General features: G+C 40.0%; 1 protein-coding gene across 5 annotated transcripts in view; it reads right to left on the reverse strand.

Annotated features, from left to right (window-relative positions):
• The window catches only part of LOC100745249 (ras-related and estrogen-regulated growth inhibitor-like), an 89,777-nt gene that overhangs the window by 19,839 nt on the left and 49,810 nt on the right, over window positions 1-20,128 (reverse strand). For all 5 annotated transcript variants that reach the window (XM_012382384.3, XM_012382383.3, XM_024365757.2 and 2 more), the window contains one exon: window positions 1,545-1,726. In XM_012382384.3, coding sequence (XP_012237807.1) covers window positions 1,545-1,726 — 182 coding nt within the window. The remainder of the gene's footprint in view (window positions 1-1,544; window positions 1,727-20,128) is intronic.

The raw sequence follows: 20,128 nt of genomic DNA on the forward strand, positions 1-20,128 counted from the left end.
TCCGATTAGTCGACGCGATTCCGATCGGCCACGTCGATCGCCACTTCCAAGCTTTTCCTTTGTATCGTCGGTGCTAGTCGCGTGGAAAATTCGAATGGCCGTGCCTTCCATTCGATCGTTGGATCCCTGTTTTCTTTATGAGTGGTTCCAGTGTAACGGATCGACTCCTTCTTTTCTTTTTTCTTCTTCACCGTAGGTTTCATTCAGTTTAAAAAATATTAACTTTTCAACCATGGAAAATCCTGCAACGTAATATGCATAATGTATTTGGGACTCGAACTAGAAGATGACAGGTTCTCTGATATTTATGTTTCCTGATAGAAATTTTTTGATACAAAAGATCGACGCATGGAAGTGGTCGAGATGATTCGTTCTGTTAATAAAATTATGCTAATTCTCTAAACTCTCAGGCTTGGTATTTATAGTTGCTGATAATTTTTGGACATGAAAGAGCAGGATATTTTTGTCCGAAGTTGTTGCGTCAATAAAATTATGTCGAGCAACTTTCTAAACTTTTACACTTGGTATTTATATTCTCTGATCATTTTTGGTTTCTAATTCTAGAAGATTACAGGTTCTTTGGCATTTATGTTTCCTGATGATTTTTTGATACAAAAGACCGAGATACTAAAGTAATCGAGGTGATTCGGTTTGATAATAAAACAATGTCGAGCAATCCTCTGAACTCTTAGACCTGATATTTATATTTCCTGATAATTTTTGGATATAAAAGACGAGAATATTTTTGTTTGAAGCTGTTAAGTTAATAAAATTATGCCGAGCAACTTTCTAAACTTTTACGCTTGATACTTCGACTTGGATCTCGTTTGGACCTGCACTTTATTTTAGACTCGGATTTTCTGATAATTTTTTGGATTTTAATTCTACAAGATTATAGGTTCTTTGATATTTATGTTTCCTGGTAGCATTTTCATACAAAAACGAGAGACATTGCACTGGTCGAGGTGACTCGTTCAGTTAATAACATTATATCAAGCAACTTTCCAAACTTTTAGACTCGATATTTATGGTTGCCGATAACTTTTAGATACAAAAGACCAAAATATTCTTGCTTGAAACAGTTATGTTAATAAAATTATGTGGAATTATTATGGACTTGATATTTGTGTTTTCTGATAACTTTCTGACATAGAAACCTTACCAAGCCATTTACGTTTGTAGTGATAATAAGATTACGTCGATCGGTTCTCTAAACTCAAAATCTCTTTTATAGTTCTCTGCTATAGCGCTAACGGGACTTAGTATTCTGTATAAAGCAACAGTATATGTAGCATCGTAGACTGATATTTTCACGTCGATCTAATATCGTGTAACTCGGTTAGATATTTCGATATTCACGACGAGTAATACAACTTTATACCGAAAATTTTGTAGGATTTAAATAATTTTCCTTCGGTTAGAATCGTCGAGATATTATCGTTTATGCGACCATGTTCCCGTACTAGAATACCGAATTAATCTCCGCACCGGCTGTGACCTTTAATTCGCTAATCTTAACGCGTATAGTTGGATCTAACACTCACCGAGCATGATCCAGATCTCTCTTGTTGCCGAGCAACAGAGCAGTGAAGTAGGATGGTAGACGTAAGTCAGCCAGTTGCTTCAGCAATCCGCGAGCTTCCTGAAAACTTCGTTTGCACGTCACGCTGTAAACGACCACGAAAGCCTCGCCCCATCGTATGTGAGAGTAAAGACAACCATTTTCCTGAAAAAGAAAGACAAACGAAAGAAAAAAGATTAGTACGACTATCGAATAGAAAGCGAGATAAAAAGCAAAATTAAATAGCGATCGAACAAACAATGACGAAGTTGCTATCAAATGTCATAGAATGTAAATGAAACGTATCAAGTAGAAAAAAATGAATCTGTTTCGATCGATTAAAGATGGTTCTACAGAGACTGAAATTTGCATAAATTCGTCTCTGTCGTAGTATTCTACTCGATATGAAAAATATCTAAGAGACTGAAAATCGTAACTAAAAGAAGGAATCTGGCGTTAAATTCTGCTCAACTTCTCGAACTTGATCGAACCATTCCACTGGACATAACGTAACACTTAGAAATTTTAGAAAGTTGGGGAAAAAATGGCGGGATAATCGTGGCAACTTTTCTCTTACGTAAGCCACAGACGAAACTGGGTCCATGTAACTTCCAGTTTTCCTCCCGCGGAATAACTTTAAAAACAAACAGAGGGAGAGGGAGAGAGAGAGAGAGAGAAAAAAAAGAAAAGAAAATTTCGATTTCACTTTCGACCCGAACATTATCTTATCCCTTCGGGAAAAGAGCTGAATTTCATTGAACCACCGTAAACGAAAAACGAGATACACGACGAGAAATAATTTTCTTCTCATTTCTACCAGTTCGAATTTTTGCATGAACGGCGCCGCTTAATTAACACGTTAATCAACATTCCTGAACGAGCGGCTGGAAAGTCCCGATCTAGATCTCGGATGGTCGCGCACGCGCGCCGTTTCACTTTGCTCTAACCCCACGTATACACACGTGGAGAAGAGAATTATAATCGAGCCCGAAGCTAGCCGGCGATTCGGCGGCGATTAAACGCCAGCAAATTGCCCGGTCGCGCGATAATTGAAATAGAAACGGCCTAAACCGGTACCCACCACGTGACCACGTTCTATTTTCGAGGCACGCTCGAGGCCTCACCTCTGACCTTCCGACCGATCGTCGATGCTCGAAACACTTCCGACCTGCTGCACCACGAGAAGAAGATCGTAGTCACTTCCTTTACGATTCTTTCAGACGTTTCGAGAATCGTGTCGTTTCGTGGAAACGAGCTTTCGCTTTATGTAGTACGCTAGTTAAAGATTCGTTTATGTTAATCTACTTTGACTCGTAATCTTTGCGATACTTCTTTAATCGAAACTAGCTAATGACTTTGATTTGATTTGCTAACCAGATTCCTCGAATCTTTGTTCTAAATATTCCACGCGTTTGTACATCCTACTCTACGGAAAATTTACAAAATCATTTCATCGAAGCTATTGTACGATCCCCAGATCCGAATATTATTATTCTGTATCGAATTTCCAAAATCTTTTCCCTCGAACAATCCTACGTAACCTAAACTATTCCTCGTCGCGTTTCTATTGTACAAAGCACTCAAATCAAATCATTCAGCACCCCACGCTCTATCTCCCGCCAAACGATCAAGCAAAGCAACGTCCAACGCGTAATGCTTCGATTCCCTAAATTCCCCAAAATTTTTGCAAAATTGTTTAAACCGTTGCTGAAGCAATTAGAAACCTGCTACCTGATCACCACTTGTACCTCCACATCTCTAACCAGCTTCGTCTTACACAACTACTCGATCGATTTCCAATTGAAAGGAAGAGAATCATCGACAGAAAGAGAAAGAGAGAGAGAGAGAGAGACCCAATTCCGCGTTCTAATTGCTAATGCATCGATCACGACGAAAAGAGTCGCGGAGCCACGTATCCTGGTGGCGCACGGCAGCGAGAAGCGTTTCAGGTTTAACGACCCGCGGAAGCTGTCGATTCTCGTAGCCGTTCCAATGCTTTCCCATTGACCTGGCACTGACAGCCAGCCGGTAATTATTACCCGGGAACAGGATCGACGAGATCGTGATCATCGACGATCGGTGTGTATAGGAAGGAAGGGTCTAAGCGCATTAGTCTCGCGGGATCGACCAAGGTGATCGTCGTGGCCGTGAACCTTTTCCATCTGCTAAATCGCCAGGCTTGGCATCTGGTCACCATAATTGGCACGATCTCGAGGACGTCTGTCACAACGGAGGAAGAGGGATTTTTCGAAGGACGCGGAAACAAACACCTGGCAGGCCGGTCAAGAATACGATGTTCGCTTGGTTGATTGATATGGGAAACGGGATGGAAGTGCTGTTTCTGCCGATTCGAAAATGATAGTGATCGAGGCTGTAATGGCTCTGTGCAGATGTCTTTTCAAGGTTAGGATAGGTAGAGGATTTGGTTGAAGGCGGCAGTGTTGAAATTTGAAGGGAGAAGGGAGAAGAAACGTCGCTACTATATTTTGGTGTAAAATTTGGAAGTTTGGTTTGGATGGACGAATCTGTTGAAGCGAAATAGGATGTTTTTAGGAAATTGGGAAACTATTAAAAATATTTGAAAATTATTCTTGAGAGGATGTTGGAAGATTTCTTTGAGAGATTAGGAAATTATTACATCGTTATGAAATTGTGATAAAAATCACTTACCGTGTGAACTAACGATCCTGAGAATTGAACGCTTCCAATCAAAACTTCAGTTTATTAAAAGAAAGTAGAAACTTGGAGATGATCGACAGTTTTAAGAACGAGATTATGGGAAAGTCAAAGGCAGTTTGGAAATACCTTGTGACGTAGGCTAATGATTAAAAAATTCACTGTTTTGATAGTTTCCTACATGTCGTAACGTTATACGTACTTCGAAGCTATGTAAATTTTGTACATCTATAAATAACTCTCTTACTACCAAGAAAATGACTTTTAGACGTAGTCAATCTTCGAATTCTTGTTTTTCAAACATCTCAATCATACCTACCTGATGTTCGAAGAATTTTCTCACACCTACGACATTTCCTTAAGCACGTTCCTACAATGATATATTGAAGGACGTTTTGACACGGTCTATTCCATGATTTACTACCCACTTCCATCCTCCATTATCCGATGTCCATGTATGCTTTCTAACCCTTTACGGTCGAGGAGGACGTTGCATTTTCCATCAGACGTCCCACTTTTTGCATGAGTCGCGTTTAACATGTCAAAATTAATTGTATCGTTTATTTCGAAGACTTTTAATTACCAACAACGAACGTAATAATTTAATGATACAGGCTATAACATACTGAAATACGAAAAAAAAACACTGGGTATAATTTCTTAAATGGGATTTATAACTGCATTTATTCTATAATATCCTCGATTCTACGTCTCAATAAATGTCATTGAAATTAGAAAATTACAACCTAGAGCAATCTTTCTAAAACTCCATTTCTGTACTACTTCAAGCTTATTAATTTTAGCGATTAAAATAGATAATGAAATATTCCTTCCTAGAAACTGCATGTCTTTTCTACCTATAATAATATAATCTTACTTTGACTTTGTCTTTCTAAATTTCTCTATTAAAATACATCAAGTCGAAAATTCAACGATCATTCGTCAAGAAGACGCGTGTACACGCCGATAGCACCGACGCGTCCATTCAATTCAAATTTTTCGAGCGTTCTACAGAAGAAATTAAAATTCTTTCCGGGCGAAATTCAAGGACGAAATTTCGCCAACGACGACCCAGTTTGCTCACAGAGGGTTAAATCTCTCATACATATTTAACGATCGATGGTAATCGGGATAGCACGTCGAATTACGCAACGCAGGGGCTCACGAGTCGTTCGTTGTGAAATCGTTTCGCATGGTGTTTGTCCATGTGGCAACGCGTATCGCTGCACTCGATAAACACTCGATATGATTCACAACAATTCCAGGAACGGACATGCAATTAATTTTACTGACGAAACGATTCGTCGACGCCGCGACAGTACGATAGGGACGATCGATTGGCCGGTTTCGTTGCTCGTTGTTTTGGAAATAGAGCGGATTTCGCAAGGATTTCGGGCGAGTTAACGGAAATGTTTTTGTTTGACATTGTTTCACCGACAATTTTCGAAGTTTTAAACATTTCGATTGGAATTCATATCGAAGAACGTAGCCGGCCAAATATTTGCTTTTTAATTGTTGTGAATGAGATCGGTATGAATGTTCCGAAAATTAAACTCTCTTCCATGTAATATTTTGCGTTTCAAACATTGTTTCGAATAATATTTGGCAATTCGAGAAATAGTTTAAACCGACACGAAATCTTGTGCATTTCACTCGTTGTGGATAGAGAAGATCGAGATGAAACGTGATTAACATATATTGGAATTAACTGTTTCAGGAATGAATATATTCTTAGAATTGCGAGAAACATTGCCTTTACAAGTTCTAGTTAATAACAGGACTGCATTTTTTCCTGGTATTTTCGAAAATAATGTGCTTTAAGATTATGGACTAGTTAGTGAATAATTTAGATTAAATGTAATAAAAATAAATATCACGCACTTCTATACCAATAATGAACCAACAACAGACCTGATCTAAACACGTTAATATAAATAATATTCCTACTAATATTTAAGAAAAACTATGACAAACGACGAAGTATTACAGAAACCTATCAACGTTTCAATTTACGCTATCTGTTATATCCTCTCGTAATCTCCTGCCAATATATTCAATTTCGCGACAGGGGACTCGTTTAGCTTATCGCTCAATCCTCTGAAAAGACCATCACAGGCTCATACTGTTCGTAAAACACGGCTGCTATCCCTAACGACCTGCCAACAATTACCGAAACGACGAAGCTTAACAAATCCCACGGCTTCGTAACGAGAAACACGGAAAGTCGTAAAAGGATCCCGTGGCTAAACGCGATCGGTGTCGGTTTTTAACTGCGTCGACCGTTAACAGGACACTCGGATAGAACGAAACGAGCGACAGACGACGGTTGTGTTGTCCATTTGAAATCGATTCAGGTGGGCGAGAGAACCGCGCGCGCTTTAACGCCCACGCGATCCCGCGGGATAAGCGACGATCGTCCAGGACAAGTTATGTCTCCGCTGCGTGTACCATCGCGTAGATAACGATCCGCAACTATTCGCGCGACCAGATACCGATATTGTCTGCTAATAACGCGGCCCTCGATTACAGCACTCCGCTTTGCGACCTCTCTGCGAGGGTCCTTCTCTCCGTAACAGTTCCGTAAACACGCTTCAATTCCGGTATCCTGTGGCGAGACGCCTTTTTGCGCGCAGGTTCAAAATGCAAAGTATATTGCAACGTTTGTGGACAAGTTCTGCGAATGCACAGGGTGGTCCGTGACTGGGGTGTTAGAAGCGGGCACGGTGGTGGTGATTCTACGTAAAAAAACAAGTGGAAAGTGCGAGATAAGATTTCTTCGTACGACGTTTCGTTCGTGAGGAAATCGAGTTTGAAAATTTATCGACTGTACTTGAACTTGGCTTAGCGCAGATCACTTTGCGTATGAGCAAACGATCAGCAGAAGGTTGTTGTACGTGCGAAAATAAATCAAGATCGTGAGATAGAATTTCTTCGTTTAAGCCCTCGTTTTCAAAGAAATAAAGTTTGAACATGTTCAGTTAAAAATGGTACATTGGTGCATGGTATTGTACATTTTCAAATTCTTGTCTCTCGGGAACAAAGCGTCTTGTGAAAATATTCTATTCCGCATTTTTTACTTATTTTCGCACGGAGCTTAACTTACTGTCGATTATTTATGGTACTCTTGTTCGGTGCAAAATTAGACAAGTTTAATTTTCGAACTTGTCTTTCTCGAAAACGAAACCCATGGAACAATTTTATTTTGCACTTTCGCCTTATCTTTTCTCGTACAATCACCCTGTACACATTTGTATCACCAGTTACGAATCTTCCTGTATTATGCGTGCTATACGAAATTCCATTAGAAAATGAATTTTTATGTATTAACCTGTGGTTTTCTCGTGTTCACAATTTTCTCGACGATAATCTTATTCTCGTTTTAACGAGCAGAAGGATCCCTAATGCTTTAAAATAAAAAAAAAAAAATCATGCATATCACTGACGATCCTCCTTCGAATTTAAGAAATTTTCCAACCATAGGAAAATAAAAAGTATCGTATCGCTCTTTCACTGAAAATAACTTTCGAATTGAAAGATTCCTAACCTTAAGCTCTATCGATTCAGTACTACTACATTTGATTCTCTTCCACATGCAAAAGAATATTTTCTACGAAGTATTCTACATCTCGTGGAAGCTGAATATGCAGCTATGTAGTTTAAGAGAATAGCTTTCACTTAAAAGATTCGACGACTCGAAACCTAATCGGCGAACAGAAAGAAAGTTAATTAGATTACCAAATCAGGATACAAACCGTCTCCCAGGTGATCGTTTTAATTAGCTAAGATATCTAGCCAAATGACATGTTTGTTTCAGATTCGATGGGCATTCTTTGATATTCGAAAGCTATCGGTTGGGTAACTTCATAAATTCGAGTAGTATTACCAAATACGAGGAGTACAGCGAAAAAGCAACTTCAAGGTTTCACACAAGGTTTCCATCTCCCAGACAGATGGAAGTTCTATTTGGATAAACGGAAGTGGAATGTGTTCTTTATGGAAACATTGGTCCAAACAAATAATTCCAACCTTTCTTCTTTTTTTTTTCCAATTTTTCCCATGAACTTTTCGTTTTACAATTCAACGTTAGACGTGTAAAAACTCCTTTAAGATTTATTTCAGACATTTAACGAGTCCTCAATGGAGGATGCAAGACGATGTTGAATAGCAAGCATAAAGATCGCCTCTGTCATTCCGGTGTATCATTATTTGCTAAGCAAGTATGCGCGTAATTTTCTCGAAGCAACGACAAACAGAAGTAACGCGATCGTTAGACAGCAAGGTGGACTTCAATTTTATGATGCTTTTAAGACGTCTGTTTGACTGTACTTCACCGGTGTATCATTTTGAATGGCGCAAAACCTTTGAAACACGCTTGCGCAAAGAAGTTTTATTTCTTACTCCAGGCAATCTTCGTCTTTAAATAATTATGCACCTCGTAGGATTGTGAACGAAGGATTGTTAAATTTTACTTTTAACAAACCTCATATAGGCAATCGAAATACTGTAATTATTAGATCGTGCATTTTTATACGTTTGTATTTGAAAGTGTAAAGTTGCACAGAATGCGCGTAATATATGTAAAAAAAAAGGAAAAAAATATGTATAAAATATGCAAATTACAGTGCTTCCTATAATACGCGATAAATAAAACAATTTTCTACCGAGGTTGTACTATTTTATTTGTGTACTCAAAAATATGAATTTGCATGGAAACCCGCAATTTAGTAATTATACGAGTCTACATCCTTGCGAAGTCTGATCCTTGGAATTTCATGCAGCGTCAAACAGTTCGTCGTGTTAATTATACCAACGAACATACATATTTTACCTATTGCACGCCTATGCTTTCCTATTAAGCGCGTGCACTTGGTTACATCGCACATGCACTTGCATAAGAGGCTGGCAGAAGAGTGGAACTGTCCACGACACGGCATGACGCGGCCTGGCAATATCTTTTCTGCTTCTATCGTGTCCCTGAACGCTTCTTCCGCAACGAAACAATGCCCCTTTTCAAGGGCTCGCTTACGAACACCAGTCACGTGTCCCCTGTTCCACGGCAAGATCGTAATTAGAAGGAAAAGGAGAGAATAGTCAGGGGAGTAAGTGAAATTTTTCTTGTCGGCGCTGCGTTAAACGTCGAACGATGAGAGCACAGGTGTACGATGACGTTGACGATTGTTTGAGGATATGCCGAGGGGAGAAAGAAGATGTGATTAATCCATTAGCTGAGAATTCGTGGTCATTCGGTGATCATGAGAAGTAGTTTATCTCGCCTTGCTGGCAGCCACAAATTTTTATATTTCAAGCTCCGTCTAATTTCGATCGTAGCGGTTTAAGAAGATATCCGACACGAAATCGAGAAGACACATCATACGTATTAATAACAATTTTTGCATGTATCGTTCAAACTTGAGATACTTTTTAAGGTAGAAGAAACACGTAATTCGAAAATTACGGAAATTTTAGTAATCGATTATGATGGGTTAAGAAGATATTCAATGCAAAATTGAAACCATTTTCGTACATTTTATTTTATTAAAAAAGAAAATCGTAATTGGGTAGGAAATAACAAGAAGAGCGGATTTTAAAATCATATTTCTCAAGAATCCTCCAGATCTCCATTCTTTGGATATTTTTACTTAAATCTATGCAAAAGTTTTAAACACTTAACTTACTTATACTCTTCGGTTGGTCGCATAAAGGTTAATTTAATGCTTTACGCAATGTAGAAAGAAATGGTTGCGTGAAAAGATTAATCACCTGTAATCTTGCATCAGTAACACCAATTAATTTTCTCGAAATAAGCAGCAACGATCAATGACATTTTATCACCGTTTCGTTTCACCTGTGTTGACTCAAACCATTCTCTTTTCTTAATTCCTTTTCGCAACGGTAACCACCGATCTCAGACGATCGATCTTTCATAGACGTGACTTCCTAAATGGGCGTACAAAAGACACGCAATGCCATAAGATTTACGACAAGTCGATCCTTTCTGGTTAATACTTCACGCAGAGGAAACACGTTTTATTGCCGCGGGAGGGAAAAGCTGAATGACTTCATAAAATCGGCGACGTTTATGACTCGATCCCCCTCCAGGGTATTAAAATCGAATTTCCAACAGCCATCTCCGCCCACCGTGTGTCGTTTGTTTCACAGACGATTCCTCTGTCGTGTCTTAATTACGATTCGATTCCTCTTCCAAGAGGATTCGCTACCACTCGCTTGCCTTCTGAGGAAGAAGAAGAAGGTATCACGTTAAGTTGACGCGTATAAAGTTCGAATATTCATATTTTATCTGATTTTAGAATCAGCAGCTACTGTATACTTCGGACGTTTTATTTCTTCCATATTTCGTTTCCTGAACGAGGTGACTTTTTTAGTTGCAGCACGAGGATTGATCGATAAGTAGACTACGGATTTTTATACAATTTCATAATTTTACGGAGAGAACTAGAAAAATATAGTTTCTAGTAATCTGTTTCGTTTACGGAACATTACAACGAGCATTTCACTTTGGATATTCTATGTATTCTTTGTATATTATATGCATTCTGTGGCTTTTCTCATCTTCAAATTTATCGTAAATGCATAAAAGTGTAAATAAAGTCCGTAGCCTGTTAACAGGATAAATTTCCGCAGACGAACAAAATTCTTAGCCCCGGAGAATAATTTCAAATGGGTTAAAGAAGAAGATCGCCCTAAGTTACACGTATACCAACATCCGATATTAAGATTTATAATTAAAAATTCTATACACCAAGGAGGTCTATAACCATAGATTCTACATTGAAAAGATTTACGACTAATATAACGAATCGTAAATCGTTATTTTCTGAAAATCTTTGCGACAAGATCGTTCAACAATTTCGGCATACTGTTTCAAATCAACAGTTCTATCACGAAAAGTCTGTTTTTGCACGTTCGCGGGGAGAGACGATCTCGAAGAAGCGCGCCAACGGGAGTCGTAAATTCCCGTTACGATTTGTTAATCGACGCCTCGAATCGTTCGATCCCTTATTTCTTTTGGGATAATAAGAGTAGTTAAATTGAAGATAACGCTGCTACTAACAGGTTATATATTTTCACAATCCAACAACTTCGGTGTAACACAAAATGAATGTAACACTGTATAGTAAGTTATAAATCACCGTTTATTCTAACAATTTGTAAAGAAGATAGTTACGCTGGTGCGTGTGTATAAGACGAGTGAGTGACTGATCTTCGGGTGTAAACCCGGTCGAAGGATGTTGACTGTTCGAAAGATAGAAAATCAGTGATGTTCGGAGACGATGCTGTAGCGGAGGAAAGCTAAGGATGGATGTGTCTAGCGTACGGGACCATCGGATTTGTTGGTGACGATTTTGGCTAAGAGAGTGAAGGAAATAGGCTTCGTTGTTAATTGGTTAAACGAAGGTTGGTGGATTAGGAAGGGTCTTAGCCGCCCTCGATAGAAAGTGGTTAGTAGGAGGAAAAGTTAGAAAAACTAACTTTCCCTTGTCAGGCCGTAGTAGACAATGGTCTTTAGAAATGATTCGGAAAACAGATGTTTGTTAGGTTTGAAGGACCTTGACTAGGAAATTCCTGAGATTTATGGAGGGTACGCAGTAAGTATCCGAAGACATCTGGTTGCTATCTTGCCCGCGGTGTGTGGCCTGGTCTAGGTAGAGTGTTACGCGACGTAACAAAGTCCAAAAATGTTCATTAATATGTTGCTCGCACGACGAACTTCCTTGCCTTTTCCTTTCCTTGTCTATGATACCATCGACAAATTACAATACAATTTCCACGCTATCAACGTGTCTCTAGCTCTATCAGTGGACTATGAACAGTTAAAATAATCTACATCTTCGTCGAGTTTAGCCTTACGCAGATATTCGATACAAAAAGACGAAACAAAGGGCGAAAAATCGAACGACGAATGAAAGAATGACACTGATCTGGTATATTACTTAATTTTCCTCTTGGACTCGCTTTATCGTATGACGTTCGCTGCCAGGTATTCTATCCGGTCGCACAGGCTGTCTCTACTCGCGAAATGTACTGTTATTCTTTATATAGACGTCCACCTAGTCGTATCAGCTGAAAGATAGAGTATCGGGTCGCGCGTGGGTGGCTTGGCGCGAGTTTAAGACAGTTTCGGTTCGCATACTACCTGACGAAGTCGAATGAAAGCGGCGTTGTAACGCGATACACAAGGGAAAGGTGGAATATCTCGATTCCATTGAACTCGCCTCACGAGCCAACGAAACTGGTCAATGGGCCTGCATAACCGATCGAATCTCTGTTGACGTTTCTAATATAATGCCATCTTTATCCTTTAAAGGATGTTTAATCCTCGGATCGCGAAGGCTGGCTCGATAAAATATTCACTATACAGCTTGTTTACGTTATTTAATAAAATGCGCTCTTATACATGGGAAAAGTATCAGGTCATCCCGTGAGTAGTTTAGTCGGTGCTTTTCGTATGCTACGAGAAAATAAAGAATGTTAGCGATACATCGGTGATGAATTTTTTCGTGCATTCGTAATTCGTCGTCTCTCCTTGTTAAGTTTTCTGTTTCAATTTTTCTGAAACTTTCCTAGCAGGGACTCAGTTCGATACCTGGGCATGACCCTGGACAGGAGACTAACGTGGAAGAAACATATCTCAGATAAAACGAAGCAACTAAAGGACAAACTAAAAAAACTCTATTGGCTGACAGGCTCCAAACTAAACATACAGAATAAAATTACCCTCTACAAGACCGTAATAAAACCTGTCTGGACCTACGGAATCCAACTATGGGGAACAGCAAGTAACTCCAACATCGAAATACTACAACGCTTCCAATCGAAAACGCTAAGATCCTTAATAGACGCACCTTGGTATGTTACCAACGAAACCATCCATCGCGACCTCAAGATACCCACAGTCAAAGAGGAAATAGCAAAATATAGCGACAGATATAGCAAAAGAGTCAACAAACACCGAAACCCCCTAATCGCTGGACTACTTGATACGACGGACCAGATTCGCAGGCTGAAGAGGCACTACCCGCTAGACCTAAACGCTAGATTCATTTAGTTATCCAAATTAAGCATATGCACTTACTTATAATACTTATAAATTATACCTATCTATAATAAGTATTAACTTATTGTAAATAAACAGCCATGTCACTGTGCCACGTCAGAAAAATTACTGAAAATTCTCAACGCGAGAATTGATTGTAATTTCAACAAATAAATAAAAAAAAAAAATTTTTTTCTGAAACTCCAATAGTAGCAACTTCCATTGTTTCAAACTTGGCTACCAAAGTGACCATGTTACTTGAGAGATGGCTCAATATAAATCATACACAGCATGCAAAATAAACAGCGAATTGTCAAAACACTCTGCTAATTTCGCTCTATGGGTGTTTATATAAAAATATATAAAATGTACGAAAGTATATAAAGCATGTAAAATATCCAATGTATGTGGTACTCGCTAGGATATTCAATCAACGATGCTTGTTGCTTAAGTCTCGCATCTTTAGCCGCATCCCTAAAAATCCGAACTTGCCCAGATATCGCCAATCTACTCGCGACAAAACAAATTTCTAGTCACCGTTTCTTTAGCTGTTTTCAGTAGAGACACGCGTTTACACAAATATCCAGAGTCTGCTTATTATCCCTGTTCATTAAGCCGGACAATGCCGGTAAACGGAGTATCGCTCCAAAAGGGTTAAAAGGGGTGGACGACACGCGGTTGCATAAAATGGTACGCGCAGCTTTTCTCGTTTCGCCTGACCTTAATTACCAACCGGTCACGAGGCTGTTACAGGTATCTGCCGAAGGGAAATAATTAATGCTGGCTCGAGTCCTTTAGCGTCGGGCTGTGCCGATGAAAAATGGCCCTTCCGACGATCGCCTCTTTGTTCCTGGCCACAGCCATGGCTATTTTCGGAAAGGCTACCGCGTCGAACGTTTTTAAAAATTACATCGGTGCTTTGACGCGTTTCCGCGGTTTATTTGCACACGTGGGAATTCGACGATCAGCAGAATTTCAGTGACGGTCGTCTGGCGAGAAGAAAGCGTCGTTCGCGATCTTTAACTTTCCACAAAGACAATTTTCTTCGCCTGCGAAGGTGTTTCGAATTTTTCAATTTACTACTCGGCAATCTAGGAGTTCATAATTATTATCATAATTCAATCATAAAAGAATCTTTTGATCCCAATATTGGGAAGATTAACAGCGAATGAAGTAAGATTTAAAAAGTGTATTTAAAAAATATATCATTTATGTAGGTTTGAACTGTTTTAAATTACACAGCGTTTTTCAAACAGCGAGTGATGTATAATTTTTTTGGATTTGGAGGATGTACGATTTTAAAATTAATATTGGAGGAAGATACCTTGCGATATAGTCTGACACGTATGCTTTACTACAATTTGCAATACGTACGCTTTTTAATTCCATTTAAGGTACTATTCGAATGACGTGAATAATTTCTACGATATTACCAACATATATAAATTACAACTTCTTATACTATACCAATAATAAATAAAATTGCAAGCACCGATATGTCATGCCATATTAAGCATACGATACTTTCCTCGCTATTAAAATGCCCCTTGCATTCTTTTTTAAATGCATATTACCAAAATCCGTAAAATCCCCAGGCATCCTGTATGGACGAATGGAATTTTAAAGGCCACTGACGCTTTCCAGCCACCCACCACTGTAATATCTTTTTTTTTTAACTACCACACCTTAAATCACTAAAAAGAAACAAAGTATCGCTTGTCCTTTGTTTCCCTTCGTCGTGAAAGCGAGTTATTTTCGCGTGCGTTGTAAAAAGGCGAACATTATGTTCCCCTAAAGCTCGACGATGGTATGGAGTGGAAAAAGTCAGGCGAATAAAAACGAACAATAATTGACAAAAGTTCTCGAGTCGATCGTATCTTATGGATCTAACGATCGTCCAAGGATGTTATCACCCGACATTCTCGGAGCCAGAAATAAGCTCGTTACCGTTTTTACCTCCAGTTTGTCGCGTTTCGAGCTTACGTACAACGAGGCAGATTTTTTCCAAGGCCTTCTGCTGATCATCTATAGGGATCAACGATCAGCATCGATTCTCATCTCTACGTAACTATCTTGGAGAAATTTCTAAACTTTTAGATGTAAAAAAAAATCAGAGTAAATATACCAAGTAACTTAGATTAGAGGAGACTTCGAGTCTTCGTCTGGCTAAATTGCGAACATTGGTAGATTTTGTCAATCACGAAGTTCGCGAAGACAGCCTATAAAAAAACGATGTATTAACGATAAGACTCAAAGCATCCATCTACATACGAAATCGATAACGTTGCCCAAGGATGTGAAGACGTTTCTGAATTCATATCGCGTCTTAACCATACAACCACGTCGACTTATCTTCGAACACCGGTAGATTTCGTCATTCTGTTCGTAAAAATACAATCTACAAAGGTGGATACTAAGAAACGTAGATTCGCGTGTTTGGCGAATGAACGCAACACTTGCTTAAATATCACACTACTATAGTACGATACCATAATCTAAATCAAACCGATCACACCGTGCTCTTATCACGGCAAATCTCCGCTACTGATATCGTATACGTTTGCTCCATTTTTCATCGCGTATCATTCATAACTGCGAGCATAGAGGTTTGTAGTCAGCCCACAATCCCGATACAAGAATCTCAAGAAGTTTCTAAAGTATAATTCGGACGATCAATATTATCGTCGATATTTGAAGTTCTCGACGTCGTATTGAAAAATGATAATAAATATAAACATATAAAAATATATATACATACATCGTGTAAAGTGTCTCTTACGTATAACAATGTAGAGAACCTTAAATATCGACAATGATATTGATCGCCTGAACGCTCCGTAAATTGAAACCGCGTTTTACCTTCGTATCGTCACACAGCCTATTGAGCCTGTCGCGTAGTCGCAACAAATAAACAAATCGATAAATTCCACGAATAAATTGCTGAAAGACAAAATGGTCTTCTGTAACTTTGTATTTCTCGCAAGATATTGTGAGTGCGCGCAGCAAATCAAAGTCGCAGCACGGTTCCTGGGACGAATCCGCTAGCCGTTCGCCGCAGCCGGGAATACAAGCCAGGCAAATCCGTTACGATGATTTATCGGATGATTAATGCCGCGCAGAAACAGCGTCGTTAAATTCGGCGCTGGCCGCTGGCGCGGTCGGTAGACCGGTCGCGCTTAATTATCAATTAACCACGGCCCTCCCACGCTGCCAGGACGATCGCGATCCTCGCCAACCCACCGTTCCGCTTCCCTTCTTCCCAAGGGGAATCGTTTATTTCGAACGGTTCGCGCGCCAGAACAATGAGAGAATTGGGGAAGTGTGCCACGCGAAGCATACTCGTCGTCCATCGTGTCGCTGTCCAAGGAACACACCTGGTCGATTTCAACGTGCTACACCTCCGCTCACAAGTATCGGGACACTTGCAAAAGGCAGAGCTATTCTTAGGAATGATTAGAAAAGTATTTAAGAGTCGCTATCCGGTGTCAAACTTACGTAAGGACACACTGACTCGCGAAAGTATTCGAATATTTAACGTAGGAAGCTTCGATGTACGTATCATGCGTGTTATGTAAATTAGTTCTGTAACGAGACACGGTTGTCGCGATTATATCATTCAAATTTGAAACCAAACTGAGCACGTACATAGGAATTTCAATATATCTATGGCAAACGTAATTTATCATTTATCGCGTCTATGTTCCCAACAGTTGTTGCGAAAGATCGCAGAAAATGAGCCTCCCATGTGTATTTCTCCTTGCTGCGTTTCGACGAAATTAGATATCGCGCAATTGTCTCTAACACAGGTGCCTGTTATCGAACTTCGTAAACTGTAAACTTTCAAAGTTTCTCTCTTTCGTTGTACGTAATTAGAAAATCGTGGTTGAAAATATCCTGTCGAACAGAAGCCTTATGTTTCGAGAGTCATTTCTGAAATACCCAAGAAATAGAAGGAAACGCGGAACGAACAGAACAGATCGAAATAACCGAACTTGCATAACTTCCGAGAGAAACTAAAAAAACATCCGATCGACGTTCTCCACTAGGATAATCGTGGAATCGATGTAGAGGGAAGGAGGCACTGTGCGAATCTGTTCCCCTTGTACGATAGACCGCGTGTATACGATACAAATCGACCTTATAAACGGTTTCCAAAGCGCTTATCTCACCAGCTAGAGATTTACGTGACGAGGAACAATGCACGATGGAAATATTAATCGTGGCGGGACGGGGTCGGGACCCAGGCAGCAGCCACCTAGCCATTTGTTGCTCGACTTCCTACGTGCACGGTGTGTGCCTCTCAGGAGTGCACCTACCTGAACTCTGGCTGCCCTTGTTAGCCGGTTATTATTATACCCGCTGGAACACCTACCGAGATCCTCGTGATCGATCGTGCACCAGGGGACCGCGAACGATCCAGAGTTCCTTGGTGGAACCTCTCAGAAGCAGGGCGTAGCACAGAACCGACGTGTGCTTTAGCCAAAGAAAGAGAAAGATTCCAAAGAGTTAGCGTGTTTCCTGTCTCACCACCTCCCGGACAATATTCAACTTTCTATACAGGGTGAGACCAATTATTTTGATAATTCCGAAGGTAACGATGTTACGAAGATAAGGATGTGGATATGAATATATTTTTGGGAAATTCTCAAGTATAGCATTTTTACTTTACGTTGATAGAACGTCTCTTCGATCTATTTAGTTGCGCGAAGATTCGTTAATAGCCTAAGTGAAAAGTTGGTTCGGACGATGATTCAAGACAGGGAGAACACGCACATGGTGCGTCGTTCAACTTCTTCTCTTAGTACACGTGTGTTTCGAAATTTCAATGATACTTTTAATCTCTTCGCTAACAATAAATACATAGGAGAGGTGTGATACGTCGTTGAGAAGATTAATAGAAGAATTTAACAATTTCCAGTTACTATAAACTCCCATTCAGGAGTTATCGATCCGGTATCGTATCCTTTCTACGATCCATTTCTAACCACAGGACATTCGTTAACCTTACAAATATCAAAAATTTCTCGACGTAAGGTAGTTTTATAACTTGTGTTTCAAATCTCCTGCGAATGTCGTCGATTCTGCGAAGAATATCTATTCTGTGTGTTTATGACACCCTCGAGCGTTAAATTAGAAAACCAAACGCTCATGTTGCTCGCCTAAACCTATTTTCTCACGTTCGCCTACATTAAATCCAAGAAACCTGTCGAAATGCTAGCAGTTAGCTGCCTCACCCTGTATATGAGTCGCGTACCGTGGACTGTTCACACACGACGGCGAAACAGACGGTGAGACAACGATTTCTTTGGAACGTTTTGCGCTACGTTCCAAGAGAAAACCTCCTCCTAACGACAGCGAGGACTTTCGCTTCCGCGTTACATCAGACGTTACTTGAAAATTGAGTTGACTTTCATAAATATCATTAGCAGAGGCCAGCTGTCAACGTGTATCTCACGGAGAGCATCGGCATCGAGGTTTCAACGTCGTCGCGGATTAAAGTCGGAATAAATCATTCTGAAGTCGCGACAGCCACATAGTTCTTGCTATATATACGTATCCGTATATACGTATATATTTATGCATACGTATATGTTTGTCGGTTACGATGGCGATGATGGAAGTGGTAGTGGTGGTTCTCTGTTGGGATGCAAATGAACGTTAAGAGTGCGTTCACATCATTTATCTCGGCGTCCCGGCGCACAGCCAAATACCCGCCAGGTACCGTACACGCATGGAGGAAGGGGCAAGCCGAGAGTGGCCGGCAAATAAAATTATCGTGTGCGCCTAATGGTGGCACGTACGGCTTATCAAGTAGATGCCGTGTCGCCGTGCTACGTGATCGCATTATGATACCGCGATCTCGCGAACGTAAGTGCTTGCGAAATGATTGGCAATGATTAAAATGTTAGGTTACGACGTACGAAATATTGTCTGATCCAAGTTTCAATTTGAATCGGTGCTATGGTTCGCTATCGATTACACCGCAGAAGAAGTTCGATCAAGTTGCTACTTACGTTCGTTCTTTAAGAAGACTTGTGCAAATACTGTGTTCGTTCGTGATGAAGATAATAGAATCTCGTTATCGGCGAAAGATCAAAATATTTGTGTGATTTTCTTAGATGAACGTACGTTCGGAAACATTAATTTGAGAATGTGGAGGGCATTCCCTAATCTTCAAATTCGTATACGTATTTTCGAAACATAGAACTACGCTTAAAATATACCACGATTATAAGAGTGTTTTTAAATTGCCACTTCGGAAATTATATTGTTTGATCATTAATGATCAATATATCGTTACGTATGTATACCCTATATATTGTATACCCATGTACGATGCATTTACTTCATAAAAATTGCAATTCCTGCGAAACTAAATTTCTGCCAATCTCTTCGCTATCAGCCTATTCTTCTCTCGACGCCTAATATTCCAAAAATCAAAACCGCAAGGTCCCTGTCAAAAGCATCGCCACACTTGAACCACAAAATCCACCTATTAAACGCTTAATCGAGTCTGAAAACCATCCTCTGGTGCACCTATTCCGTGTTATCCAGGATTGTTCGCGGAACAATCGATGATTAATGATCGGTCGATCGAGTGCTGGCCGAGAACGGGGCGTGGAAGGGCGAAGAAGATACAGGGAAGAAGATTAATTAAGTTCCAGCACGGACGAAGCAGGCATTTACATCAGTTAGCCTCACTTACAAGAAACATGCAACAAGCATCCCAGATGGGCAGAGAGAAAGACAGACAGAGAAGGAGAGAGAATTTATTGCCTCGAGGATTGGGCCCTCGTGTCTTGTGAATGCGCCTTAAGGCGCGTGCTGCTGTCACC

This window comes from Bombus impatiens, unplaced genomic scaffold, assembly GCF_000188095.3.
Source record: "Bombus impatiens unplaced genomic scaffold, BIMP_2.2 scf_0151, whole genome shotgun sequence".
Taxonomy (NCBI): Eukaryota; Metazoa; Arthropoda; class Insecta; order Hymenoptera; family Apidae; genus Bombus; species Bombus impatiens.